Source organism: Heterocephalus glaber, unplaced genomic scaffold (genome assembly GCF_053883595.1).
Source record: "Heterocephalus glaber isolate CG9 unplaced genomic scaffold, H.glaber_assembly_v1.0 deba00000953, whole genome shotgun sequence".
Classification (NCBI taxonomy): domain Eukaryota; kingdom Metazoa; phylum Chordata; class Mammalia; order Rodentia; family Bathyergidae; genus Heterocephalus; species Heterocephalus glaber.
This window is the reverse complement of record NW_028258176.1, coordinates 4,357-31,046: the sequence shown is the minus strand read 5'-3', so window position 1 is coordinate 31,046 and position 26,690 is coordinate 4,357. Positions and strand designations below refer to the sequence as shown.

The following is a 26,690-nucleotide window of genomic DNA, read 5'->3' as shown; positions in this document are numbered from 1 at the left end:
GACAGCCTGGTCAGGCCAGTCCTGCTGGAGAGTGGGCATGACCTCAAGGCCCTTCTTGGCCACCATCCTGTTGCATGTCTCTGCTTCCTTCCCTAGGCCCTGCTGTGAGGCTCCAGGGTCCAACCCAGCCCTGGGATGGATGAGCAGGGCTGTTGGGACCAGTGGGGATGTGGAATAGCATTAATTGGATGCTTTCTCTGTGTCAAGCAATGTGCCAGGCACACAAACCACTCTCAAGCAGCTAGCCATGGCTTATCCGTCAGGTCAGAGGTGAAGGGCTTGCTGGGTAGGGTACAGGGTAGGGACAGGTGGGCCTGGTTACTGCTCTGAGCCCTGACTCATGACTCCTGGGCTCATGACCTTCTGCACTTGGCAGTGGGTGCTGATTCCCATCCCTGGCAACATTAGCCTGCCCAGGCTGCCCTTGTCTAAGAGGTCAGTGTTCTGAGCCTCCTGGACCTCCCTGCTTCTGGTGAGGACCCTGCTAGCTCACTGGACACCTGTTTGGGGGTGACCCAGAAGGCTCTGTGTTTGGACCTCAGTAAACACAGCTGATGGAAGGTGGGGGTGTGGCTCTGAGTTTTGTCGGCAGGCATTTCCTTGGTTCTATCTCACTGGCTAGGTGTTGGGTACTCAGAGCTCAGAGAGAGCTGTAGATTGAGAAAACCTCCGCCCACTGAGGGGCAAGGTCAATCTCTTCCAGGCCTCCTGGGCAGCAGGGACCTGTTATTTCTCTGTCTCCAGGCCCCCAGCGACGGGCACATCAAGTACCAGGACTGTCAGCACTGGCTAACGCTGTTTGCCTCATCTGCACCCTTTGGTGTGCAGATGGTGTGCAAGGGAATCAGTTTGTCCACCATCTTCAACCCCTGCTACCTAGGCTCTCTGCTCTGAAGCGAGCTCTGCATGTGCCGAGCACCAGTTTCCACACTGCCACCAAATGTCTCCAGACTCCAGTGTCTTTGACAAAGCCTGATGTTTTGCTGTCTTGCTTTGCTCTGCTTTTCAGTGTATTCCCCAGGAATACTTTCTGCTCTGGGCTTACACGTCCCCAGGCTCTGGTCCTTCCTTCCTGCAGCCTGGGCCTTGGACTTCAGGCTAACCTGAGCTGTGGGTGGAGTGTGTGCACAGTAGGTGTTAGCATCCCCACTGCCCCTGAGATGGGGCCAGCTCTGGGTCAGGGTGGAATGGGCTTGAAGAGGTTAGGCAGCATGTCCATGACACACAGTAGAGGCTGAACTTGGTTCTTCCAACTGGAGCCTTCCTGGTCTCCAGCCCATGCTGTGAGGTTTTCTGTTGTTGCTGTTATTTATAAGCTGCTTTTGTGACGGTATGATATGCATTATATATTCACATCCTTTGCCAATTTTTTAATTGCATCTGGATACTAATCCTTTATCAGATAGATGATTTATAAACATTCTCTACCATTCTAGATGAAGTCCAGTTTTAAAATTATTTTCTATTGTTGCCTGTGCTTTGGTTGTCTTATCCTAAAAATTCAATTTTGCAATGATGTAAGTTCATGATTTGAATTTATTCTTTTTTTTTTAAGAGTAAGAAAATTTACTGGAGAATAGGAATGGGGAATAGGAATGAGGAATAGGAATAGCTTGTGAGAGACAGGAAAGATCCTGAATGGGTTGTGAATGAGCCCACTCCACTGAGAAAGTTTTATAGAGCAAAATCATGAAGTGGGTACAGCCTGGGTCAAAGCTATAATCAACCAATATGATTATAAGTATAGCTGTTTGGCTAGTATTGATCCAATAATAGCAAGGGCATACAGATGACATCATTAACCTATAATCTATAGTCTTAGTCTTGCTTTAGTTTCAGTCTTAGTCTTAGTAGTCTTAGTATTAGTCTTAGTCTTAGTGAGTGGGAAAGGATGGCCCACCCCTAATGAGATAATGGCTTCTTTATATAGGAAATCTCAAAAGGGTGGTAGCAATAATATCAAACTTCTGTTTATCCCTTAGGGAAGTATGCAAATCTGTCCATTGTGACTTTAATCTTCTTCAGATGTACCTGTAGCCACACTTCCTATGTGTTCTCATCTTCTGCATTGACTCCCTTGACTAGCCCTGTCTGATTGCCTATAATATTTCTACCTAACTTAGCTGTCTATACTATTTCTCCCTCTGAAGAACTATCACTAACTGTGGTTAGGGAGAAGGGGCTTAGTGTCCCTTAATCTAGAATTAGATTCTAGCTAATCTAATGGGCCTTGGATAGAAGTCATGTTGCAGTTTAGCAGTTTTGAGTTCCTTCCACAAGGTTGATCTAGTGGATCTTAGTAAAAGGAGTCTGGCACATTTGTCATTGTTTCCATATGCTTGATCACCTGGTGTTTGGCAGCCTCCAGACAAGAATAAACAAATTTTCTAAGAAATTAAAGCATGTATGATCAAAACAGGAGCATTAGAATGGAAAAGCAGGTTGGGGAAAGAGCCACATCCAGACCCTGCTCTTAAGTGACTGGAATATCAATTGTAAACAGTTGGCTCTTAGACCGCACTACTGATGGAAGTTATCTGTAAGTCTGATATTTCTTGTCATAAGTCCATCTGGCAGTGGCTGCTGGAAAAGGCCCCTTGGGCCTGCAGGGGCTGGACTACAGCTAGTGACAAAGCAAGGCTGGCTCCCCCATGCCAAGGGCAGATCTGACACTTGGAACCCAGGAGTCCAGCAGGGAACCACAGGCCACATCTGATGGTTCTCAAAGGCTTCTGATGGCCATGGTGGCAAGGTTTCCACCCACCCACAGGGAGCTGGGAAGGTCACACTAAAGCCAGTGTGGACCCAGAGAGCCCATGAATCAGAGGTGCTCAGGGACCTTTCCAACCATGTCCTCTTCTTCCACTTCAGGTCCCCATAGCCCTCACCTAGTGTGACTAGCCACATTAGGTGGCCACCAACGTCCCTTATGCTAGGAAGCCCCTCAATCACAGCAGATGGTCTGGTTGGCCACCCTCTTCCCATTGGTGGCCCTGATGACAGTCACCTCCTGGATACCCCACTGTGGTCAGAAGTATTGGGGTGGGAGCTCAGCCCTGAGTGTCATGTGTCCCTCCACACTGGGCACAATTCTCTTCTGCCTCATGATGCTCATATCTGCAGAGCTGTGGAACTCTAGAGACCATTTCCAGGAATGTAGAGCAGATGTGACTGATTCCCACAGGATAGAAGCTCATGCAGCTCAAACAACCTCCTGCTCTTCACTCTCTGTCCAGGGACGGAGTGGAAAAGAAGGGAGCAGGATACAGAAATTGGGATGGGAAGAGCCTGCAGCCGTACCTGCTGGGCCACAGTGCTGATGCCAGAGCAGCAGTGGCTGGGCTGTCCCCCTCCCATAGAGTGCTTACTGGAAACGGCGTCCAGGGCCCACAGTGGCTGGGACTGCAAGCTGGTGACAAAGCTGGGGTGTCACAGTCTATGGTACTGGTCACCCTTGCCAAGACCCAGGTTCCCATAGGAAACATCTCTCTCTGCATCCATGGTGCTGGGAAATGTGAGGAGGGAGAGGAATCTGGGGTGTGGCGAGGAGAGGTGCAGAGCAGACACAGCCTGCAAAAGGTTCCTCACTCCAAGGGCAGGTCTGACACCTGGAACCCAGGAGCCCAGCAGGGAAACCACAGGCCATGCCCGGTCAGCTCTGGACCTGGTGATGGCTCTCCAAGGCTTCTGTGGTGCCAAGGTCCTCACCCATAGGAACCTGGGAAGGCAGCACAGTGGGCGAGTGGGGACCCAGAGAGCCCACAAAGCAGGGGTGCCCAGGACCCTATCCAGTCAAGTTTCCTTCCTGCATTTCTTGTCCACACCGCCTTCACCTACTGTGATCAGACACACTGGACAGCAGCCAAGCATCCACTGTGCTGGGAGACCCCTCAGTCTCAGTAGATGGTCTGGGTGGCTCTCTTCTGCCCACTGGCGGCCCTGATGACAGTCACCTCCAGGATGACCCACTGAGGTTGATGGTGTTGGGAGGGGGAGTGCCTTATTAAGGATCCTGTGAGAAGGGAGAAGGCAGAGGATGTTTCCTCCTGAAGGGGTACCTCATTCTCTGACTGGTGTCTTTTTGTCTTCAGGTCCATCTTCGTGGGTGACTTCTGGAGTCACATTCACCAGTTTATGGAGAATATGGTGGCAAGTTTACCAGAGTACGCTTCTCCATGCTGCAGGCTACCTGAATATCCATTAGACTTGGTGGGGTCCCTTGGGTGGGGACACAGAGCCCAGCATGACCAGGCAGGAAAGGGGACAGGGTGCCCTGGTCCTCTGGGTCTCAGCTGTGTGCCTGCCCTGCCTGGGAACCTGGGCACCTGCAGGGACACCATCTGCCCTCCAGACCCCCAGGCTGGGAAGGAAGTCAGGACAGCAACTCAGTAGCTGACACCTGGACACAGGGTGCTCAGGGCCAAAGGAAAGGGACAGAGAGTGTGCCAGGAAGGTTAGAGGGGAAAGCAAGGATTCCTAGAGGGAAGTGGTCCTGGGCAGCTTCCCAGAGGAGGTGGGAAGTGAACTTGACCTTGAAGGCTGGAGAAAAGTCAGGGTCACAGTAACCCTCAGGGTGCCCTCTAGTGGGTGGTCTGTTTAGGCTGAGGAGTGTGGGTAACTCAGGGGAGGGCTGGAGACAAATCCTCACAAGTTGCTTGGGGCCAATGTCACAAGGATTTATCGTTCCAGGCCAAGGAGGGCCTTGAATTCTTCCTCTGTGTCACAAGGAGCCATGGAAGATTCACAGGCAGGGGAGTGATATAGTGCTCCAGGAAAAAACCTGGCAACTGTGGGTGAACAGAGCCAGGAAGAAGAGCAGGAGCAGTGGTCAGCTCAGCCAGGAAGGCTGCAGCCACTTTGCCGAGGGTCAGAGGTCCTGAGCCAAGGGCAATTGGTCAGTGGCAGGAAGGGGAGGCATTGTGAGGGAGTGGGATTTCCTGAGCTGGAAGGAGGGAGGAGGAAATGGAGAGAAAGAGGGATGGGGTTAGGATAGAAAGGAGGTGACTGTAGAAGACAGGCCAGGTGGGGGGAGGCCCCATGAGGAGTGTGGATGTCATCTTCCCTGTTTAGTTCATATACATGTGTGTGTTTGGTGGGTGTTGGAGCACCGGGGTGGGGCCTGGAGCCATCCTGATGCTCTCCCCTCCTTGGGACCATTCATTGCCGTAGGCTTCAGAATCGTCCTGTATTTGTTCAATTCCTCAGCATCTCAAGGTGTGCCCCAAAGTGAAAGCAAACGGGTTGGGAGGGAGTCATTTGGCCCAACCTCTCCCTGATGCCTGGGTGGCAGCATGTTGTGCATATGTGACTTCTCACGGCCCTGCTTCCTCCCAGCCCAAACCTGCGCATGTCCTTCATCACCTACTCCTGTAATGGCAACATCATCTTGCCGCTCACCTCTGACAGGTAGGTTGTCTTGGTTACTTCTGCTTTGCTGAGACAAAATACTCAACACTCAAAATTAAAAGGAACAGAAGTTTATTTTAGCTCACGGTTTATGGAAGTTTCAGTCACTAGTTGGCTGGTTCCAAGGCAGGGTCACGTAGCAAAGGGGCATCACAGGGGAGAAACAGTCTATGGCAGACTGGAAGCGGTGAAGCAGCAGCCTCCTGTTCCCTTTTGATTACATCCAGGGTATGAGCCTAGTGGTTGGTGCCGCTCACACACAGGGTGGGGCTTCTGTCTTCAGCAAATCCATTCAGCCACCTCCAGAATTCTGCCAAACCCATCAGTGGGTAATCCAGTACCAGACATACTTAATCCCAGTGTCACACACCCATGATCCAGCCACCTCTTCACAGTCCCCACTGTGAGCTATGAGGCTTTGGGGGAACATCTAGGTACAGGCCATAACATAGCTGCTGACTCAAATCCCAGTGCAAGCCTGGTTTTCAGAGCACAGGGGCAGACTGCTTCACTGAGATGGCCAGAAGGCGCTCTCTGGGGCACAGGGTGGGCTAGGTGGGGACACTTCCGTGCTACCATTGACCTCAGACTGGCTTCCTGTCCCCGAGAGTCTATAGGCAGGCCCAGAAGGGGCTGTCTGTGACAACCTCAGCATACAAGAAGCCTGGTAGAGCAGGTCTGTGGGTCCCACAGGTACCGTGGACAGACTGGAGCCTCCTAAGACAGGTCACAGTCTGCCCTGGGCCAGTGTGGCAGGGACCAGGGGAGGAGCTGGGAACGTTGAGCAGGACAGTGGGGTCCTCAGGTGGGTCCCAGACAGGGCATGCCCTGGGGGCTGTGGAGTCCTGGTTGGTCTGGGTGCCACGATGAGGCCTAAGGAACAAGCATGGGGGGGGAGAAGGTGTCCCACCTGTGCCCAGAGGCCAGGAAAATCCAAGTAGGGGTGCTGGGGAGGAGCTGACGGTCTGGGGTCTGGGAGTGAAGGGTCACCTTGCATACAATGCCAAGGACCCCTTCAGAGAGGAGGAGCTCAGAGGAAAGGAGGAAGGCTGCCTGGAAATGTAGGGGAGCTGGTATGGGGAGGGTCTAGAGAGAAGCCAGGGGCAGAATGAAGCAGGACAGGCCAGACCCCAGGGTGGAAGGGTGGGGGCTCCAGGCCCCATGCACATGGCGTGGCTGGGTATAGCTGCCAGGAGAAGCAGGGAGGGGCTGGCTCAGTGGGCAAAGGAGAGGTGTGGTATACGCTGGTGTATGTTGTGCTGGGGGTTGGGGGAGACCTCCGTGGGCATGAGGGGTGGAGGAGCTCAGAGGGGCAGTGGTTGGGCACAGAGCAGGGCTGGCTTGGGCAGGACCTGGCTGGGCCTCCCCTGGGCAGGGCTGGCTGTATCTCCTCCTAGGGAAGCTCAGGCAGGGAAGGGTCGAGGGCCCTCAGAGCTTGGCCCACAGCAGTGTCTCTGCCCCAGGAGGAAGCCGCCCTCAGGGTCTTCACTCTAGGTGGCCTTGCTGTGCGGGCTCAGCCCTGTCACAGCCAATCAGCCTGAGCCCAGCCTCTCTTCCTGTCCCAGTGCTGCCCCTGGAGCCAGTGCTGCCTGCCCCAGTCAACTCTGTCTCCCTCACAGCTCCTGACAGCCTGGGGCCAGCAGCCTGGGCGTAGAGCTCAGCAACCTCAGCAGCCTGTGGCCGTGTCTCCACCTCAGGCTTTCAGGGTCAGGAGCGTGAGGTCCTCAGGCCTCGCTGCTCATGAAGCAGCCTGGCTCCTTCCTTTGGTGGCTAAGAAGGGGCAGATCAGGTCTGTGCAGTGGGAGCAGCACAGGGCAGGCTGAGCTGGTGATCTGTGTGACTCAGCCTTCCCTGCTGGAAAGCAGGCCTCAGGCAGGTTGTCCTGGGCTTCTGGTCAGCATTAGGCATGTGGGTCCCCCTGGAGCCCTGGACTCAAGCTGCATGTCCCCAGGTCCCACCCCACCTGGAAGTCCCTGAGGGTGGGGAGCCCAAAAGCCAGGCATTGATGTGGGACCTCCTCTCGGCCACCCCGCCTGCCAGAGGTCTCAGCAGGATGGGGACAGAAAAGGGCACAAACCTGCCAATGACCCAGCACAGAGCTGGGTGAAAGGGCAAATTGCTCACATCCCCCTTCTACAGGGTCAGCGGACAAGGCTGTAGGAACAGCTTGGGGTCAACTTTCCTCATGTCATCTTCTTTTCCATCTTTTTTTCAGAGAAGAAATTCAGAGGGGTCTGGACAGACTGAAGTACAGTATCCCTGCAGGTTTTGAGAACCTGGAGAAAGCATTTCAAAAGGTGGGGATGGCAAAACCATAAGGCTCAGTGCTTCCTCTCAGTTCCTACTGTTCTGCATCATCTCACTCCTCTCTCCAACGAATCTTAATTTCCTTGCAGGCAAATTTACAAATTGAAAGAGCCAACTCTGGAGGTGAGCCCCTGCCTTCCCACTGGGGGTGGCTGCACGGAGCCAGCCACCCTCCAGAGAGCTCTGTGTGAAGAACCCATTGCTCCCCTGTCCCATCCCAGCCCTGTGCAGTGGGCAGAGCGCCCACCCCAGCAGGGTTCTCACAGGACAGGAGGTCCCGTGGGTCCACGTAGGGAGCTTGGTCACTCTGAGCTGCTGGACTTTCACGGGGCCCTGTGTGCAAAAGGAGAAAGCCCAGATCCCAAGCTGCCTGAGGACCAGCATGAGGTGCCCACTCTGTCCCCAGGGCCAGACCTTCCTCCCCCTTTCCATCCCTTTCCTCCATGGCCCACTTGCTCCTGGACCTGCACCTCCCACCATGCAAACAGCTGCACTGTGGGTTGGCAGCTCTGTGTGGGAGTGGAGGGGACAGCACTGGGGAAGAATGGGGTCCCCTGTCCAGGACCCTGCCTGGGAGTCCTGAGCAGCTGGGCTGCTGTCCCAAGCAGAAGCCTGCAGGCTGTGCTGGAAGCAGGCACCAGTTCCACCCCTCTCTGGGCTGCTCTGCAGGAGGGGCTGCTGCTTCCTGTGTCAGGAGCCTGAGGTGTAGGGGAACACCTGACCCAACTGCCTTGGGCAGTGCTGGGCCCTGATGGCTTACAGTACCCTGGGCCTCTGCTGGTTGCTCCTGTACCATGTTCAGCGGGCCCCTCCTTTGTGTCCTGCAGGTGTCCGGGTTCCCAGCACGATCATCTCTGTGATGATCAGAACGATGAACGAAACCCTGTACCAGGAGGCAAAGGTGGAAGTGAGTCTGCCTGTCTGCAGTTTGTTCCACTTTGTGTATTTTGGCCCTTTCAGCTTCATCCTTCCTTTCTCTTAGGCTGACAGGGCTCAGAGGACGGGGGCATCCATTTACACTGTGGGTGTGGGTGAAGTTGACAAAAATCAGGTAACTCCGCTGAAATGACCTGGGGCCCTCTGACTCTCCTTTGTTCCCAAGGGCCAAGGGCAAGATACTGTGTCCTGGGTCAGGGGCCCTGGTGCTTCCTGAGCCCCTGCCTGGGGGCCAAGCCAGCTTCTCTCTCTGCAGTTACTGGGACTCTCAGACAAGGAGGAAGGCGTGTTTGAGGTGAAGCTTGGGTTCAAGGGGTTGCAGGAAGTTGTAGAACCGGTGAGTGGCTTGTGTGTGACCAGTGAGTGGGCTGCGACTGACTGGTGCCGGATGCTCACCCTCTTACTGCTTCCTTCCTTCTGTCCCAGCTGGCCTCCAAGATGTGTGCTGGCATTTCATCCTTGGAAGAACACACTGTGTGTGCAGGAGGTAGGAGATCACTGTGGTCACTCCAGGCAGGGAGGTGTGCCAGGTTGTCTTGTGGTGTGCGTGTGACAGGTACAGCCTTGGTGACGGTGTGTTGTGTGTTGTGTTTGGGTCATGTGCAGTACAAGGAGGAGCATGATGCATGCCTATGTATTGTACTGTGTGTCCTGCATGTGTGGTGGGTGACAATTTTGTGTGGTGACTACGTGAATGTGTTTTGATTGAGTGTGCAGTACATGCTAAGTATATAGTATATGCTTAGCATGTATTGCTAAGTATTTGGATATACTTGTGCATGCATGGGGTATGTGTGGGGTTTATGGAGCTGTGCATGTGTATGTGTGTGTGTGTGTGGCTGATTATGTAGCATTGTGATTCTACACTGGGTGCCTATGTCATTGTGCGGTGGTGGGGATGCTGTGGGGTTGGTGTGTGTATATGTACAATTAGTGCTTACTTATGTCACAACAAAGAGCAAAATAATGAAGACAGAAAAAATGTATGCTAAAAATGCTGAAGGAAACATGGTCAGTGGAATAGAGGAACTTTTAAACAGGCCAAAACAGACATGGCAGCCAGGGTTCAGCCTGGAAGGGATGAGCAGATCTAGCACTAGAAATATAAACAGTTTCCACATCTTCAAATGGGGACAGACAAAAGGCAGTTACCTCCTGGGACGAAGCAAAAGTGTTGCTCCAGTTCAGCATACAGCACTGTGGGAGGCAGAGAGGAAACCTCCATGCCTGACCCAACATCCACAGGAAAAGCCATTTGTTCCACCCCACCTGTGTGGGAAAATAGCAGCACCTGTCCCCAGGGCTGGAAGTGCCAAGGATGGCCCCAGGCCAGCCCAAGTCCCTGCTTTGGTGCTCTGAGGACATTCCTAAATGGTCCAGTGGGGAGGCCACCTCTCTGTCATGGGCTCTGTATGTGTTTCCATGGTCCCCATGTGGTTGGCTTCTAACACCTAGGTGGAGGAGACAGAGAGGGTCAGGCTGACAGGTGCTGGGTCCTGGCTTCCGTGTCCCTTGTGGGAGGCACCATGGCTGCAGGCTGTGGGAAGACAGAACTGTGCTCACTTCTGAACTCTGCCACCCGTGGCCCAGGGGAGGGATAAGGCGCCAAACACCTGGGCTGCAGTGTGGCTTTCGATGGATAGAAATAGCACTGTGGGGACATTGGGGGACAGAGAGTGTGATGGCATAGCATCAGGGTGGGTAGGAGCTGAGGATGGCACCTGGTCCTGACCTCTCCACCCTGGACCTCGGCTCTGCACCCGAGCCCCTCTGATGCTGGGCAGAGTAAGGGCTGCAGTGCTGGGTGGAGCTGGGTCAGGGACCCTAGCCTGAGGTCTCTCCTGCTTCTGGTGTGAAGCAGCTCAGCTGTGCAGTCCACCAGGCCTCTGCACATTCCTGATGTGTCCGTGACACACAGGCTCTGACATCTGGGCAGCCAGGGAAACCCCAGGTGAGGACAGGAGCTGTCACTGCTTCCTCCCAGCCACAGAGCTGAGGTGACAGGTGCCTCCAGACACCAGCTCTGCCGCTGACCTGCTACACTGCTAGGCATCCTGAGCAGAGCTGCCATACAGAGTGACAGGGACTTGGGGGAGAAGCTGAGGCAGGAGCCGGGCCCAGGTGACACAGAATGGGCTGGGTGCTCAGGCCGGTGTGGAGAGCCAGTCCAAGTGCAGGGGCTGAGAGACAGGGCTGTTGCAGCCCAGGGTCCTGGGCTAGGTGACCTGGGGCCACTCCAGGGCCATGGGGACAGGAAGGAGCCAGGCCTGGGCCAGGAGCTGCTGTCAGGCCTAGGAGCAGGGAACTGCAACTGGAAGACCCACAGGAACCCAGCCTGGGTGCTATGGGGCCACCCAGCTGGCCTTTCTTGTCCCTTGTGGCTTGGCCTGAGGGGCAGGGAGGGCCACATTAGTGGAGGGAGGGGCTTGTGGGTCCACAGGGCAGTGGGCTGTGTTCCTTCTGGGTCAGGAACAGGCTGGGGTGTGGAAGGAGGTGTCGACCCCCATGAGTCCCCCTCTTGGGGGAACAGGCACCTTCAGTGCCCCCATCCTGGCCCTGCTCCTGGGTTCTCCAGTGGGAACCATGGGAATTCCGGTGGGAGTCCTCAGCGGAGGTGGCCCCTGGAAGTTGGGTGTCTGTCATGGTGCTGTGGTTGGGGATGGTGGGAGGGGGCTCCCACATGTGTAAGACTGGTCCACTGCATCCACATGGACCCTTGGTGACAGCAGATGCACCTCTGGCCTGAGGGATGCACAGATGTTCAGACACACCTGCTGCCTCTTTGGGGCCCTGGGAGTGCCCTGAGGGTGACTGCTGTGAGCACTGGGCTGAGAGTAACCACAGAGCCCAGTGCCCCTCACTCATGCATTGGGATGTGTCTTTGCAGAGCCCTATGACATGATCGTCCATGGACGAGGCTTTCAAGATGTAGATCCAGACAAAGTCATTTGCAGATTCCAGTTCAATGACAGCAATGTCATCGGTAAGGAGTCCCTGAATGTCTTTTACATCCTACACAGCTCTACCCTTCTCTCCTGCAGTTGAGCCCCCAGCCCTTGCTGACTGCTCCTGGAGGAGACTGCAGGGTGGACAAGTGGGAGCAAGGACCCTGCTGGGGGCACTCACCTTTCCTTTGGTCTGCAAAGTGGGGAGGTTGTAAATCCCCAGCCTTACATGAGCATGGTGGGGCAGGCTTCTTCCCTCTGAAAGGTTGGGTTTGGGGCTGGGGTGTCCTCAGGGCAGCATCTTTCCTACCCCATCCCCAGCTTCCTCTCTTGAAAGTTGAAGACCCAGCCCCTGACCCTGCTGGTGGATTGGGCAGCAGCATCTGCACTCTGAGCCTGGCCAGCTTCTCAGGGAACCCTCCAAGTGTTGTGCTTACCTTGGGTTGAGAGGATGCCCTGGAATTCAGGGTAGGGCTCAATCTGACTACATGGGTATTTCCTACTGAGGTGCCATTTCTCACCAAAACGGAGCCCAGATGGTGGTTGCATCACATGTATACCAAAATGATTTATTTTTTTTTTTGGTCAACCTCCTATTATTTGCCCATGCTTGGGTGTCCGTGTCCCTCTGTGACTGGGAGTGCCCTCAGTCCCACCAGGCTTCCATTGCAGCTGAGGTAGTGTGGTCATCCCACAAAGGCCTAGGCACAGTTGGACTTTCTGTGACCTCTGTTCTCTACTTAACCCCGGGGTCATTGACTTGATCCAAATGTATTATGTTCATGTCATCTTATTCCAGGGCCATTGGGGAAACCCAGGAGACTCCCCTCTCTGGGGATGGCTCTGGTCTACCTCTCCTCCTCCCTCTGAATGTGGCTATCACAGCCACAATTCCAACAGGGCAAGGCTGTGTGGTTTCCATTGGCTTCAGTGTCTGCCAAGTGGCTTGGATCTGAACTGGCCTTCTCCTGCCAAAGTGAGGGTTATTTAGCACTTCTATCCTAGGTACTCTGCCAAGTGCCCCACCTACAGTCTCTCCTTGGAGTCTCCAAACAGCCTCACAGTAGCCCTGGTTTTGGATGGAGAACCAGGCCCAGGGAAATGGCCTCACAGGGCTGTGGGGGAACTGGAAAGAGAACCCAGGAAATGAGGGCCCAGATGGAGTCTTCTGCTCAATGAGATCATGGGGAAGGTGGGGTGTAGCCCACCCCCAGGGAAGAGGTTCAGATGCTCCTCAAGGAAGACTCCTTGGGGTACCACCTGGAGGTCACTGGTTTTCTGTCCTACAGGGGTCAGGACCAGAGTAGGTCAGGAGACCCAGGCTGCCATCCTGTGGCTCCTGATAGCTATAGTGAAGTTGGTGGGTGGTGGGGCTAGAAGCGACCATCCATGGTAGTCTGATGTGGCAAGGATTTTCTTGGTGCCTAATTTCATTTTTCTCTCAAAAACACTGGGGTGCCATTATAGAAAATGGAAAGTAAAGAAAACAAATGGAACAAACAGTATTTCCACATGCTTTATGGTTTCCACCTTTGTCATGAGATGCTTGGTTGATGGCAACCAAATTAGTCAGTGTAATCTCTTAGTCTTGGTTTGAAAACTTCTCCCATCAACCAGGCTGTGCTAGGTTCTCTGCTCACCCTGACGGAGGGTCCCTGTCTTAGTTTTCTCTCATCACTGAGACAAAATACCTGACACCCAAAGTTAAAGAGGAAAGGGTTTATTTAGCTCACAGTTTTTAGGGGTTTCAGTCCATAATTGGCTGGCTCCAAGGCAGAGTGGCACATGGCAGAGGGGTGTTGCAGAGGAGAAACACCTCTGTTTTTCTTTTGGTACTGGGGATCAAACTCAGGTCCTTGCCTTTGCGCAGCAGGCAGCGAAACCACTGAGCTAAATCCCTGGCCCGAGAAACACCTCTTTGTGCCTACATGGAAGCAAAAGCAGTAAGGGACTTTAACAGCATCTTCCTGTCCCTTCCATTTTATCCAGACTACTTAGGGAAGGTAGCACTCACACTCTTAATTCTAGTGCCTTTGAGCCTAGCATTGCACCATGAACCAATTCCAGTGTCACACACTCTAGATCCAGCCACTCCAAAAAGGTCTACCTCATTCAAATGAGGCTTTGGAGGGACATGTAAACACAAGCCATAACAGTCCCAACCTAAGTGGACGGGGTATATCTGGACCTTTCACATTCTCACACTGTGGTGTCTGTGTCACGTAAGTGGAGGGATCTTTGCAGGGTAATCCCAGCTAAATTAGTCAGTTTTCCCACTGCTGGGGCACAATATCTGACACCCACAACTTAAAGTTAAGAGAGGTTTAATTTGGCTCACAGTTCAGGGGTTTCAGTCCATGGTTGGCTGGCTTAAAGCAAAAGCATCATGGTGGAAGAGTATGGGGGCAGGAAAGCTGCTCACCTCATGGCAGCCAGAAAGCAGAGAGAAGGGAGGATCAAGGGAGGGAGATATGCCTTCCAAATGCACGCCCCCAGTGGCACACCTCTTCCAACTAGGCCCTACCTCCTAACAGCACATTTACCTACAAACTCACCAATCCACTGATGAGTTATGTGCCCTCATGATCCAAACACTTTCCAAAAGCCCCACCAGTGAGCAGATGATACTTTGGGGGACATTCTAGATCTACACCATAACACTGACCACTCTACCACTCAGTCTCATGGTCATTATCAATGAGGGCATCAAGTGGTTCAACAACCCATGGTTAGTATGATCATGGAGTAGGCCCACATGGAAAAGAATCATTTTGTGAGCATTAGCATCGACCTAAAGAAGTAGAAAAAAACAATAGAAATTACTTTGTAAATAAAATAAAATTTTAATCATAAGAGCATTTTAGATTTTGCATCATATGGTTTTATAATTTAAAACTTATAAATTATTAAAGTTAACTATTTTTTAATTAAACAAGTGATATACAGTACAAAACAGGGAAATATAGAAAAGATAAAGAATAAAAATTTACCCTTAACAACAAGCTCAAAGTGAAGTACTGTTAGCACTTTCAAATATACCCTAAAAAGTCTAACTTCCTGAGAGTGTGTGCTCTACAGTGCAGTGTGCAGTGCAGACCCCACCCGCCGGCCCTGTAAAACCACGGGCTATTTCTCAACAAACAACAAGCCTGTTTTTATAAAAGTTAACTTTTCACTCTAAACCTAGTCTCGCTACCCAGGAGCCCTCTCTTCTCAATGTCCCTGGAGCATGGCCCTGTGCTGGGCAGGGCGCTGTGGAGCTGGCAGGGCGTCCTCTCTCGTGGTTGCTCCACCCTCCAGTTCCATGGCTGAGCATTAGGAAACTCTTCTGAGTTTCCAAACTCTTATAGAAACAGAGAAAGAAAGATGGGGAGAGGAAGGAAAAAGGGAAGGGAGGAAAGAAGGAAGGGAGGGAGGGAGGGACAGAAACAGAGGAGAAATCACCAAACACCCCCATTCCCTCCACAGGCTGCCTCAGCTCAGTGATGACCCCACCTGGTCCCTATGGTCAAATCCCAGGGTCACCCTTAGTCCTCTCACACCCAGTCCCCCAGCTAGTCCCACAATACTGCTGTCCACCCAGTGCCCAGGATCTGTGCACCCACAAGGATTCACTGCACCAGGAGCAAAACCCAGTCCTCCACTTGACACCCACCACTGGGCTCCCGTCCTTCCCTCCTCCACAAGCCCCTCAGTTCCTGCCACAGGCCTTGGCACCTGCCACTCACACAGCCCAGCCTCCAGTCCCATGCATCACTCCCAGCTGCTGCTGCTCTGGTTGGGCTCAGCTGAAACCTGCTGCTCAGGCAGAGCTGACTTGACAGACCAGGCCCCTGCCTGCAAGGGGAACAAGACTTGCATGGAACTTGAAGCTCTTGATGCCTGCTCTTCCGGCTGCCCATCTGTGCCCTCAGGGTTCCCCCCACCCACACCACAGAGCATTGTGATCCAGTTCCAGGGCTGGCGCCATTTCAGTGCCGATATTTCAGTGTCTCTCAAAGAGCAACAGCATCTCCCAAAGGTGGTACAGGTGGCCTGGACCCCCCAGCACCATGCACCTGCCTTTTGGGCTGCTCTCTTTGCAGTGTTTCCTCTCTGTCCCCTTTGTCCCTGAGGCTGAGCCTGGGAGCTCAGAGCCTTTGTCACCTCCCCCTGTCAAATGGGCTCAGTGTTGGCTCTGCTGGCCCAGGGCAGGTGGAGGGCACAGGGGAAGGACGGCTGCACAGACACCTGGGTGCCATTGTTTTTTAGATAAAAACGCCACCGATGTGAAAGAAGATTCCATAACGTGTCCTGGGCCGAAGATAGATCAGCCTGGACGGTAAAGGCCATGGTTCTGGGTCCTTGGGGCGGGGACAATGTGCCCTCTGTTTGCCACCACCATCTCCTGTTGTGAATGTGGGTGTCCCCATGCCAGGCAGCACAGGTCGGCCTGCTCTGGGCTGAGGCGCCCTCCCCACCTGCCCTTGTGGGTGACCTTCAAGGTGCCCAGGGAAGCACAGAGGCCCAGGCACTGCTGAGGGCAGATGCAGGAGAGGCTGCGCCAGACATGGCTGCCTTTCCTCCGGGTCGCCTTTCCCGGCTACGACCACACAGCACGTGATAGAAGTGTGACGGTGATGCTGTTCAGACCTCCCTGGTCCCTCAGCCATGGCCAGGATGGCACCATCTGCCGTGAGGGCCACTCACTGCCTGAGCTGCAGCCCTTGCTGAGGCTGACCTCACAGTGACTTGGGGAACCAGCTCTCATGACCCACGTGACTTCCCTCTGGTCACCCTGAATATGTGACTTTCAGAGTCATTGTCCTGAGCAGAGCTGGGGGCTCTGCTCTGGCCGAGGGCCTGATTGATAGCTATCAGGTGTATCCCAGCATCTGTCCTTTCTCTATGTCAGAGAGGTCTTCGTGGAAGTCAGCCTGGACAGTGGGAGCAATTACCGGGCCAATGACCTCATGTTTACCAGCATGGACTGTGTGAGTACTAGGGGTTTGGGGAACTGGCTGGAGCACCTCCCAGGGGGTGAAGAGCCCTGCACTGGACACGTGCTTCTGGGGAGGTCTAGAAGGAGTGTGCTGCACAGCCCAGAGAGCAGCTGGGCAGAGAGATGCTGGGCCCATCCTGGGCTTCCCCTGGGGCACTTGGGGAGACCAGAGGCTTTTGCTTGTAGATTTTCCAGGGTTCTAGGGCTCTGGCCTCTCCACATGGGCAACCCCACACAGCTGTGCACATGACTAGGAGAGAATGCAAGAGCAGACCTGAGCTCTGCCAGCCCATGGCCAGCACCATCCCCTCTGTGCTCTCAGCCCTGTGCCCTCTGCAGCTTCTCCTCACCCAGTGTGTGACTTGGGGGAGGGCAGGCAGGCAGCCTGTGCACCTTCATCGTGACAACCAGGGACAGCCTTTCCTTTCACCCACATGCACAGGGCCTGAGCTGGGCTCCCCAAACCCTCTGACACCTGAGTGCCTGGGCAGGAAGGGGCTCCCACCTCTGTGCCCAGGGGCCCACTGAGGCTCAGAGAGAACAAGGTGAGCTCAGGACACAGAGCCAGGAGGTGGGCATCGGGGCCTGGGGGAACCCATGTTTCCTGTCCTCCTCAGGGTCCCCAGCAGCCCAGCCTCCCCAATGTGGCACCTGTAGCTCTCTGTGTCCTCAGGACGAGCTGTGCTGGCCCTGAGGTGGGCAGTGAGGCTGGCGTCACACAGGGGCTCCTGGGCCTCCTTGTCTGGGCTGAGTGCAGAGCCCTGACCAGGGTGGCGGTGTGCCCTGCAGCCGGGAACCAGGGCTGGCCCCTGCCCCACAGTGTCCTTCATGCCACACAAATTTCAAAGGAGGGTGTGGGTGGTTGGAAACCTGCATGGCAGACACTCAGGAACAGGCCTTGTGGGACCTGAGGCCTTGCTGTCTGTCCTGTCGCTGGCTGAGCTGGCATGGACCTCTGTACCCACAGGCCACGAGTCCTCCACCTCCACCACCTCTGCCTCCACCACCACCACCACCTGCTGAGAGTTCTCCGGTTCCTCCCGTTCCCCTACTCCCCGAAGAGGTGAACGAGAGCAATAAGCAGTTCTTCTTGGTACCCCTTGGGTTATTCCTGCTGTTGGCGGTGCTGTTTCTTGGTTGTCTCCACCAGCTGAGCTGCCACAAGGTAAGTGTACCCTGAGGTCAGACACACACCCTCCTGCCAAGGGACAGGGACATGTGGCAGCCTATGATCCAGCCATGGACCATCTCCATCTGCTCTGAGGTCATCCTGTGGCTCAAGGTCACACCCTAGTCCTAGGCAGGCTCCCCCGGCCTCTTGCTCAGGAAAGAGGTCACCCCAGGATCCCTCACTGGACCTCTGCAGGCCCCAGGAGGATATGTACCCAGGAGCCTGTGTGGGGAAGGGACAGGGTTCCCTTGGAGCACCGATGGCTCAGATGCAGGGTGGTGCTGACCAGGGAGGACTGGCTGGGGGGGCTGTGCCGTGAATCCCATGGAACCTGGGACCTGCACGTCTTCACACTGTACACACCGCCCCTGTCACTGAGCAGAGTGTGAGGCCTGAGCTGGGCTGGGCGGAAGAGGACAGAGCGGCCGCCATCCACCCACCCCATGGGGAGCTCAGAGCAGCCTCTGCTAGGGCACAAGGGTGAAATGTCACCAGTGCCTGGGTGTGGCCAGGGCCTGGGCACAGCAGAGCCAGGGATGCAGAGGAGGTGGAGCAGCTGGGCAGCTGGGTGGAAGGAGGCATCCAGAGCTGGAGGAAGGAGTAGAGAGCAGGCCTGAGGGGGCTGATGTCCAGCCTGGAACAGGTGCCTGGCTCTACCCAGGACAGAGTAAGCAGGGGACACCTGGCAAGGGTCAGCAGGGAGGGCTGGGGACAGCCAGGTTCCCAGAGGGAGGAAGAGGCCGGAGTGCGCTGTGGTGCAGGGTGGGTTGGGGGTGACAGTGCCTTGGCCCACCATAGAGGGAGGGGTGGGTCAGGTGGGCTTCTGGGCACAGTGGCACAGAGACAGGGTGCCTGATGCACACCTCAAGGCCATGTCGTGCCTGTGCTTCAGACCAGGGTCAGCTTGGCTCATGGTCCAGGCAGAGCCCACCCACCCCAGCAGTCCCTGTTATGTCTGTTTTCCATTCCAGCCAAAGCAGCTGCCACCACCTCCCCCAGAGCCTGAAACAGTAAGTGGAGGTCTGGGTCCTGACATCTTCACACACCCAGGACTGTGCTGTCCTTCCAAAGGGGTACCATGCAGCCTGTGCTAGGGTCTCTCACCCCTCTGGGCAAAGGAGAAAAGACAGAAAGAAGTCAAATAAGGAGCGGGAATAATGATTTCCCCGGACACCACCCTCCAGGCCCTAGCACCTTCTGGTCCTGGCCTTTGTCACAGACAGAGCACCTTGGGGACCTGCTTCAGCAGTTGCTGTTCCTACTGCCCTGATGGGCTATGTGACCCCAAAGGTGTCTCTGGGATCTGAGTGCTCAGGACTTTGGGAAAGGAGCACTGGTCTTGTGTCCTCCCTGGTGGCACTGGGCTCCTTTGGATTCTCCTTTGGATCCCGTCTCCCACAGGGCCAGGGTTGGGCTGGGTGCAGCCTTGTGGATGCAGGGCTGAGGGTCAAGGGCTTCTGAGGGCTGAGCTGTCCTCAGGGGAGCACAGGGTCAGGGTGGGGGCAGCCTGGGGTTCAGCTGGGTGGAACCGGAAGTGCTGAGTGGCTGGGCCAGGGGACCTGGCTAGGGGTGCGGGGAAAGAGAGTGCTGCCTGGGACCTGTGCTGGCTGCACTGTGGCCTGAGGAGGTGACATTTGAAAAGCCAGGCCCAGGGGGAGGGGACAGTCACATGCCAGTGCCCTGATCCCTGCACAGTCCCCTGCCAGGCTTCTGCCAGCCAGGGCAGCCTTGGGAGACCAAGGTCCTACCCTGGGATTGTGGTCAGTTCGGGCAGAGCTGGACTTGAGAAGCAGGGGAGTTTGGCTGTTCTTCCACGAAGAGCCCTCCCCTCACTGTGGGTGCTGCTTTTTGTTTCTTTGTGTCACCCTGAAACCTTAGTGGACCCCATGTGCAGGTGCCAGGTCAAGGACCCCATGTCCCTGCTGCCCAGGGGCTGCACACAGGTCTTTTTCACTTCTAGGAATCAGAAGAAGAGGAGGAGACCCTGCCTCTTCTGCCTCCTCCTCCAACTCCACCACTGTCCCCAGCACCTGCCCCATCACCTGTCACCGTGCGCCCCACCAGTATCGTGTGCTGCTGTGCATGCCGTGGTGTGTGCGTGAAAAGGGGCCTGGAGGTGAGGGGCCGGGGCTCTGGGGAACAGGAGCTCTGGAGACCTGGGAGGGGACGTGGTTGTGTGGACTGTGTGGGGATCCTGTGGTGCCAGAGGACAGCACTAGACTCCCCACCTTGGCCAGCAAGGGCAGCACCCAGTGGGGCTCACCCTCCCACCCCACCCCAGCCTGTCCCAGCCCCAGGATCTGTGGCTTCTGGGAGCTTCTTGCCTCTCTGTCCCCACAGCCCTTTTGAGGAGCCAACCCTCTCCCCTACCTCGCTGGGGACACTAAGAAGCCAACACTTGCTCTGCAGAAGCAAGAACATGACTGCCTGTGGCAGGTTCTGGCTGTGGGGCCATCCTCACCCACCCGCAGGACCCAGAGGTCCAGCACTATGGCCAGGGGCTTCTGCTCTGGACTGGGCCATCTCTTGCCCTGTCTGCCTTCCTCTTCTCTGTCCTGGTTTCAGGGTATGGGCCTCCCCTGGCCTATCCTGTGGGCCCCAAACCCAGCCCCCTACCGCTCCTTGTGCTCTTACTTGGCCCTGTGCCCACCTTGGTTCCGTTTGATGCCCTCTGCTTCCAGCTCACACCCGGGGCTCCCAGCTTTGATCTCTGTCACCAGCTCTGGGCTTCCTTGCTGCCCCAAAACCTCTTTTAGCCAAATTCCAAACTCTCTGAGTCTCACAGTGACACTGCAGACACCCAGGCCCCCCAGCCTTCCCTGGGCACCTGGAGCTCGGTCTCAGCACTGTCGTGGGGACAGAGCTGCCTGCAGCTTCGATCCCGATCCCGACCTGCAGGAGGCTGTGTCCCTGCTGTGCTCTTCCTCGTGACCTCATCTACTTTTCAGGGCACCTTGATCTTGCGCAACTTCAGTTACCGCAGCTCTCACCAGGTGCCACTGACACGGTCTCCATCCAGTGACCAGGTGAGCAGGACTCTGGGGCCCTCTTGGTGAGCACTGCTCTTCCCTGAGGCTTGCTTGCTAAGGACTGTCCCTGTGTCCCTGTTTGATCATCCAGCAACTGTACAGTAGCTGCTATTTTTTCCCAGTTTACACTGGGAGCAGAAGCCCATGGAGTTTGTGTGACTCGGTCACAAAGCATGGGACATATAGAATGGGGCTTGGACCTGGGCCTGGCTACCTCCTCCCCCTGTCCTCATTGGCTCAGCCCCGGGTCCATGTGCTGGTCACCCCCAAGTCCACAGCTGCCCTGCTCAGGCCCAGTCCCCACCATGCCCTTCCTGTGGCCTGGGGCTCCTGGGGCTGGGTCCTATGCCCAGCCCTGTGCACAGACATCCCTAGGAGGAGGGTGGGCAGTGCCCAGGCCTGCTCGAGGCTACACTGGCCTCACTCCCTGAACTGGGTAAGCACAGGACCCAGGAGCACGTTGAGCAGCGGAGCCATCCGTGGAAGGACAGGGTGGGTGGAGGTCCTGCCGAGCCTGTCCTGAGCCTGAGGAGAGGTGGACAGAGGACAGCACTGTCCATTGGGGTAGGCCTGTGGATGTGCTGGTGACTCTTGCTGTGGGCTTGGCTTGGAGCTGGGGCTGGGAAGGGGAAGGTCTTGTGGAGAGAATGAGGGCCGTGTGTGTGTGTGTGTGTGTGTGTGTGTGTGTGTGTGTGTGAGAGAGAGAGAGAGAGAGAGAGAGAGAGAGAGAGAGAGGAAAGGGAATCTCCCTAACTCAGTGTTGCAGAAGGTGACTCTGCCCAGGTGCTCTGGGCTTTTGTGGCCTGAGTGTTTTCCCAGGCCCGGTTGGAGAACACTGTTTGGCAGAGGCAGGATAGAGGTGAGGCTCAGTCTGGGAAGATGGGAGGACTTGGGTTAGGATGGGGAGGCCCGGGACACACACCCCTCTGAGTCAGAGCAGGAGGCAGGGGTGGGCATGTGCAGAGCTTCTGGTAGCAGGTGCTGCCAGGGGCCAGTTCTGGCTGGAGGGAGATGGCAAGGAGGGCTTGGTGGGAAAGTCTGGGTTGCAGGCCTACAAAGCCCCTCTGGTGCTGTGAGGAGGGCAGGAGGTGGCTCTATGAGGATGGGAATCTGGGGTGGGTGGAGCCGTGGAGACCAGGGCCAGCAGCTGAGGTCAGCCAGAGAGGGAGGCTGTCACCTTAGGGCCCAGGAGGGGGTGACCCAGGCTGGGGCAGGACAAGGTCCGATGAAGCACAGATGGGAAGGGGCAGGAAGTCAGCAGGGTAGTCCTGGAGGGGAATGGAGCATCTCAACCGGTGTCTCACAGGCCCATGTGGGTTTGACGCTGGGTGACAGCTGTCAGCAAGTCCCTTCTGTAACACCCCGGGCCCAGCACAGGCCAGCAGCGGCTTCCAGATAGACTGGGAAGCGCACTTGGGTAGAGGCGGAGCCTGCAGGCCTGGAGCCCAAGGAGACCCTAAGAGCCCTCCTATTGGAATGGTCACAGCTCTGTCACAGGCACAGTGAGGATGTTTCTCACTCCCACACCATTCTCGGCCTTCCTTGCGGTGTAATCTGGGAACTTTCCTGCCTAGGCCAGTGGAGCATAGAGATGACACTGTCTCTGCCTTTTGCTGTGCAGTGTGTTCAGAGTACAAAAGAGAAGGAAATTATGGGGGAGGCTTTCTTTGGGACGACAGTAGCCATGCTAAATCCCCAAGAGGACAACCTCAGGGAAGCTAACAAAGCAGGTCTGGTAGCCCAGACTCTCAAATTGCTTTCATTTTAACAAAATGGTCGCAGGGCTCCCATCAACATATCTAGATTCCAAGGAGAAAGAAGGAAGAACAGGGCACAGGGAGCTCTCTGCAGAGCATGACCCAGAAATTCCTGTTTCTGTTCCATTTGCCAGAATTTATACCAGTGGTCATCTTGCTCAGCAGGAGAAAATGAGCAATGTCATGTCACAGAGGAGTACTTTGCTTCTCCTGACAAAACCAGTTTGTTGTTGTTAAGAGGGGAATGAACACAGGATTACAGGTCAGCATTTGGAATGGCTGCCCCAATTTAGAGACAGGAAAGCCATTCCCCTGAGGTTGAGTGGCTTAGGAGGTTTGTGCCAGGCATGGACCCCAGCCCTTGAGCTTACCTAGAGTGAGGAGCACTCAGGGCTTTCCTAAGAGGCCCTGATTGGCTCTTAGGGTGGGGTTCTTCCTGATCCCCTGGGCATGAGGAACTAGCAGAGACACCAACATGGGAAGAAGACTCAGTCTCTGTCCCCAGGGCTACCTGGAGGACCTGTGCCTGGCTGAGGGGCCAGAGTGGAGTGGGTGGGGCCCACGGTCACCCCCACCCATGAACCTCCTTTGTTGGAGTAAAGAGATCCCCAGGCTTCAGCGGGCCTGGCTGTGGTTCCAGGTGCAGCCTGGCTGGCACACAGCGCAGAACCCAGGCCAGGTCCCACCCCAGAGACACAAAGGCCTCATCCTCTGCATCTATCCCAACCCTCTGAGGCATTTGGATGTTGGAAAGGGATTTGCTTGGCAGAAATCAAGCTGTCCCGGGGCTACTCTGGGTACATCTGTATTCTTGCCCTCTCCAGCTTTTAGAGGCCCAACATTGCAGGAATAGGACCCCCTCCTCCTTCTCCAAATCCTGCAGAGCAGCACCTGCTTGCAAAGTCTCCTGGCTTCCATCCCCAGGCATACTCTCCTCCTCCTGTCCTCTCCTTCTGCTGCCTCCCTGTGACCCTTGGGAATGTACAGTGTCCACCAGACCACCGAACACATCTGCAAGTCCTTAACTATAGCCTCAAAGTCCCTTCTACCAGGTAGGGCACAGAGCCACCTGTTCCAGGGATGCAGACCTACACCCCTTTCAGATCCACTGCTCAGCCCCCAGCCTGCCTGCTGTCAGATGCCTGGACTGAGCCTGGAGGCAGTGGAGGCTGGAGAGCAGCACCAGGGAAGGTGCCTCATCCAGGCCCACCCTCCAGCCAGGTGCTTGCATCCTCTGGCCCAGTTCCAGGGGCGCTCAACCATCTCCTCTCTCTCTGCTTTTCCCACCAGGTCAGCTGTACCAACTTCGACCAGCCGAGAGCTCCCTGTGCCCAGGGCCCCTTGGCTCCCCAGATCTGCCTTCAGCCCAGCCAGGACAGCCTCTCTGTGGATGACTGCTCCGAGTGACACCACCCCACAGCCTCGAGTGCCAGGTCCCCTTCTAGAATGCTGCCCCTGATGGATCCCCCTTCCCGGACAGCCTGTAGGCCTATACTGTCACTCCCACCTCCACAGGCCACCTCTCAGGCCCCACTTGCCCAGATGAGAGGTCTTCTTGCTGAATTGGACATGGCATGGAGTCTTGGATTCTAATAAACCAGTTGGATTTTGTTTCTGAACAGCGGGGGTTTGTCACTAGGAAGATGGTCCCCCATCTGAGTTGTGGTTAGTCTGCACTGCCTGGATGTGCACCCAGGTGTTCTGTGGATGCCAGGCGTGGGTGACCCCACTGCCACCACTCTGTCTTCATCTGTCACCAAGGGGTGGGAAACATGGGTGTAATGTCAAGTCTCCTATCAAAAAGGAAAAAGCACCCAAGTGTTGGAACACAGATAAAATCCTGGGCCTCTGCCCTAAGTGTTTGTAAGAGAAGTGTGTAAATTTCTCCTTGGTCTCCATTTTTGGTTACCCAAATCCTGAATGCATCCTAGAAGGAGGCCAGCCTTTTCTGGAAGGGAGATGTTTCTTTCCAGAGACCTGGCAAGGTCCCAAGCCCAGGGGATTTCCGCAGATCCCCTGCATTTCATCTCCTTGTGCCCTTTGTCACCAGAGAAGAAAACAGGGTCCTCACAGGCCTATGTAGCACACAGCATCCTACAGCCCAGCACATGCACTGCTGTCCTCGTGACCATCCAGGAGCAGGTCACACGGGCATGGGAACCCAACAAGGGGCCCTAAGGACCTCAGGAGGGTCCCCAGGGGGCCAGGACCAGGCTGCCCAGTTGTCCCTAATCCAACCGGAGCATTAATTAAATGGCAGCTCCCATCGGCCCCCTTCTCCCTGCGGGCTACCTTCAGCTTTGCAGGTGAATTTCTGTAAAGTTCACACAAGCAGAAAAAGGCCAGACTTTGGACTTGAGTTGGCATGGATTTAACAGGATGGCCAGTGATGACCACACTGTCCCTACATTTGCAAAGTGACAGGGCTTGCTGCAGTGGCTGTTTCACACATGAAGGGCTCATTCACAGGCTTTCTCTAGGTCCCATAACTTTGACCTTTCATTCATTCCAGGAATTGCTATTTCTTTTCCTTTCCCAACTTCTCTGTCCTGGATTGTCCTGAGCTGCCACCACCAGAGCACCAATCTGGGTCCCACTAGCTTTCAGGATGGGACCTCGGTGTTGCCCACCCTTCCTAGCATCTCCCCTCTGTCAGCACATCTGTCTCCTACTGGGTGTAGGAAGCTTCCCTGTGGTCCAGGGAAATACAGTCACAGCACAGGCAATGGAGGAGGGCACTGTGACTTGGGGATGGACTCGGTGGTCTGGTCTGGGCCCCCCTGGAGACCCGGTCCCAGAGCAGCTGTGGGAGATTGGGAGAATAAGCAGCCCCTCCAAAAGGCACAGCCTGACTGGTGCACTGGAATGCAATGCTTACCTTGGCTAATGGTTTTTTGTTTGGTTTTTAAACAGTTTTTGTTTTGCAATCACATAACACCTTGGCTCCTGTGCATCCAGAGCCAGAAGGACATAATGTTGCAGGAGGACTGGGGTCCGGTGAGGATGTCCCCCTACTGAGGTCCACACAGGCTCTTCTTGGGCTCCCAGCCCGAGCCAGCAGGAGGGCTGAGATGGAACCCAGTCACCTCCCCCAGGCTAAGACTCGCCTGCCTCCCTCCCCGGCAGCCAGCAGGAGCCTCAGGAACAGCCCAGCTTCCTCAGGGCCACTCTATTCCCTAGCTCCTCTGACAGTCCAGGGACTGTGCCAGGTCTGCAAGGTGGGTTGAAGAGCAAGGCTTAGAGGAGAGGCCACTGGGCATGCACGTGACTGACTGCCCCCCAAGGCCACAGATGGTCTCTCCAGAGAACCCTACTGAGGCTTCTCCCAGGGCTGGGAGGTGGCTCCTGGGGACCAGTGACTGAGGGCCCTCCTGAACCCAGGGCTGGGCCACATTGATGCAGGGCCAGAGCCACCCAGGGCCTCTGTGGTGACACTCCCACTTGAGGAGATAAGGAAATCACTGAGGCCTGTGTTGGGGGCTGAGCACTAGAGGGCCCTGCCAGTCCTCTTACAGACATGGGGTTTCCCTGAGGCCCCATCCTGCCTGCAGTGACTGGGACTGCTTCTTCCTGGGGTCTGGGGGAGACAGGACTGGAGGATGAAGTAGATGTCAGAGTTGCCTGGGTATGGCTGCTGGCCACTGAGACCCAGGGTTAGAAACTTCGGGAGCCCAAGCCAAGGCCTTAGGAGTCCTTACTCTCTACTACATTTTTAATTGTATTAATTCATGTGATTTCTCTTTAATAGTTTCCCCTTTTCACTGTCTTTGGGGTTATTTTACAATTCATTTCTAATATTTTCAGTTAAAGTATTAGTTTCATTTATTTTCACCCCTTCTTTCCTGTAACATAAGCTTTGGGGATCACAAATTTCCTGCTAAATTTCTTTTACTGAGCCCTATAAATTTTTAGATGTAGTATTTTATTACCATTGTTTTTCCTATTTTAATTTCAGTGATTTCTTCTTTGATTTATAATTATTTATAGGTATAACAAAATAATCAATCATTTATTTTTTGAAATCGCTGACTTCCAAGCTAATTACATGGTGATAGGAGAACATGGTTGATAGGGATTTTATTTTTGAAGGGTTGGGGTATAGCTCACTGGCAGAGAACTTGTCTGACCACGTTGGGTTTCCAGCATTGGCAAAAATAT

General features: G+C 55.1%; 1 protein-coding gene across 5 annotated transcripts in view; it reads left to right on the top strand.

Annotated features, from left to right (window-relative positions):
* The window catches only part of LOC147828600 (anthrax toxin receptor-like), a 29,244-nt gene extending 5,093 nt beyond the window's left edge, over positions 1-24,151 (top strand). For 3 of the 5 annotated variants that reach the window (XM_087209207.1, XM_087209206.1, XM_087209203.1), the window contains 16 exons: positions 4,092-4,163; positions 5,335-5,406; positions 7,622-7,703; positions 7,803-7,836; positions 8,541-8,620; positions 8,696-8,764; positions 8,906-8,986; positions 9,076-9,136; positions 11,537-11,632; positions 15,846-15,915; positions 16,489-16,567; positions 17,543-17,740; positions 18,718-18,756; positions 19,707-19,862; positions 20,695-20,772; positions 23,823-24,151. In XM_087209207.1, the coding sequence (XP_087065333.1) occupies positions 4,135-4,163; positions 5,335-5,406; positions 7,622-7,703; positions 7,803-7,836; positions 8,541-8,620; positions 8,696-8,764; positions 8,906-8,986; positions 9,076-9,136; positions 11,537-11,632; positions 15,846-15,915; positions 16,489-16,567; positions 17,543-17,740; positions 18,718-18,756; positions 19,707-19,862; positions 20,695-20,772; positions 23,823-23,939 (1,341 nt within the window). In that variant the 5' untranslated portion in view covers positions 4,092-4,134 and the 3' untranslated portion in view covers positions 23,940-24,151. The remainder of the gene's footprint in view (positions 1-4,091; positions 4,164-5,334; positions 5,407-7,621; positions 7,704-7,802; positions 7,837-8,540; positions 8,621-8,695; positions 8,765-8,905; positions 8,987-9,075; positions 9,137-11,536; positions 11,633-15,845; positions 15,916-16,488; positions 16,568-17,542; positions 17,741-18,717; positions 18,757-19,706; positions 19,863-20,694; positions 20,773-23,822) is intronic. The other 2 variants (XM_087209204.1, XM_087209205.1) reach the window with 2 other exon arrangements.
* Positions 24,152-26,690: the final 2,539 nt, after the last annotated feature.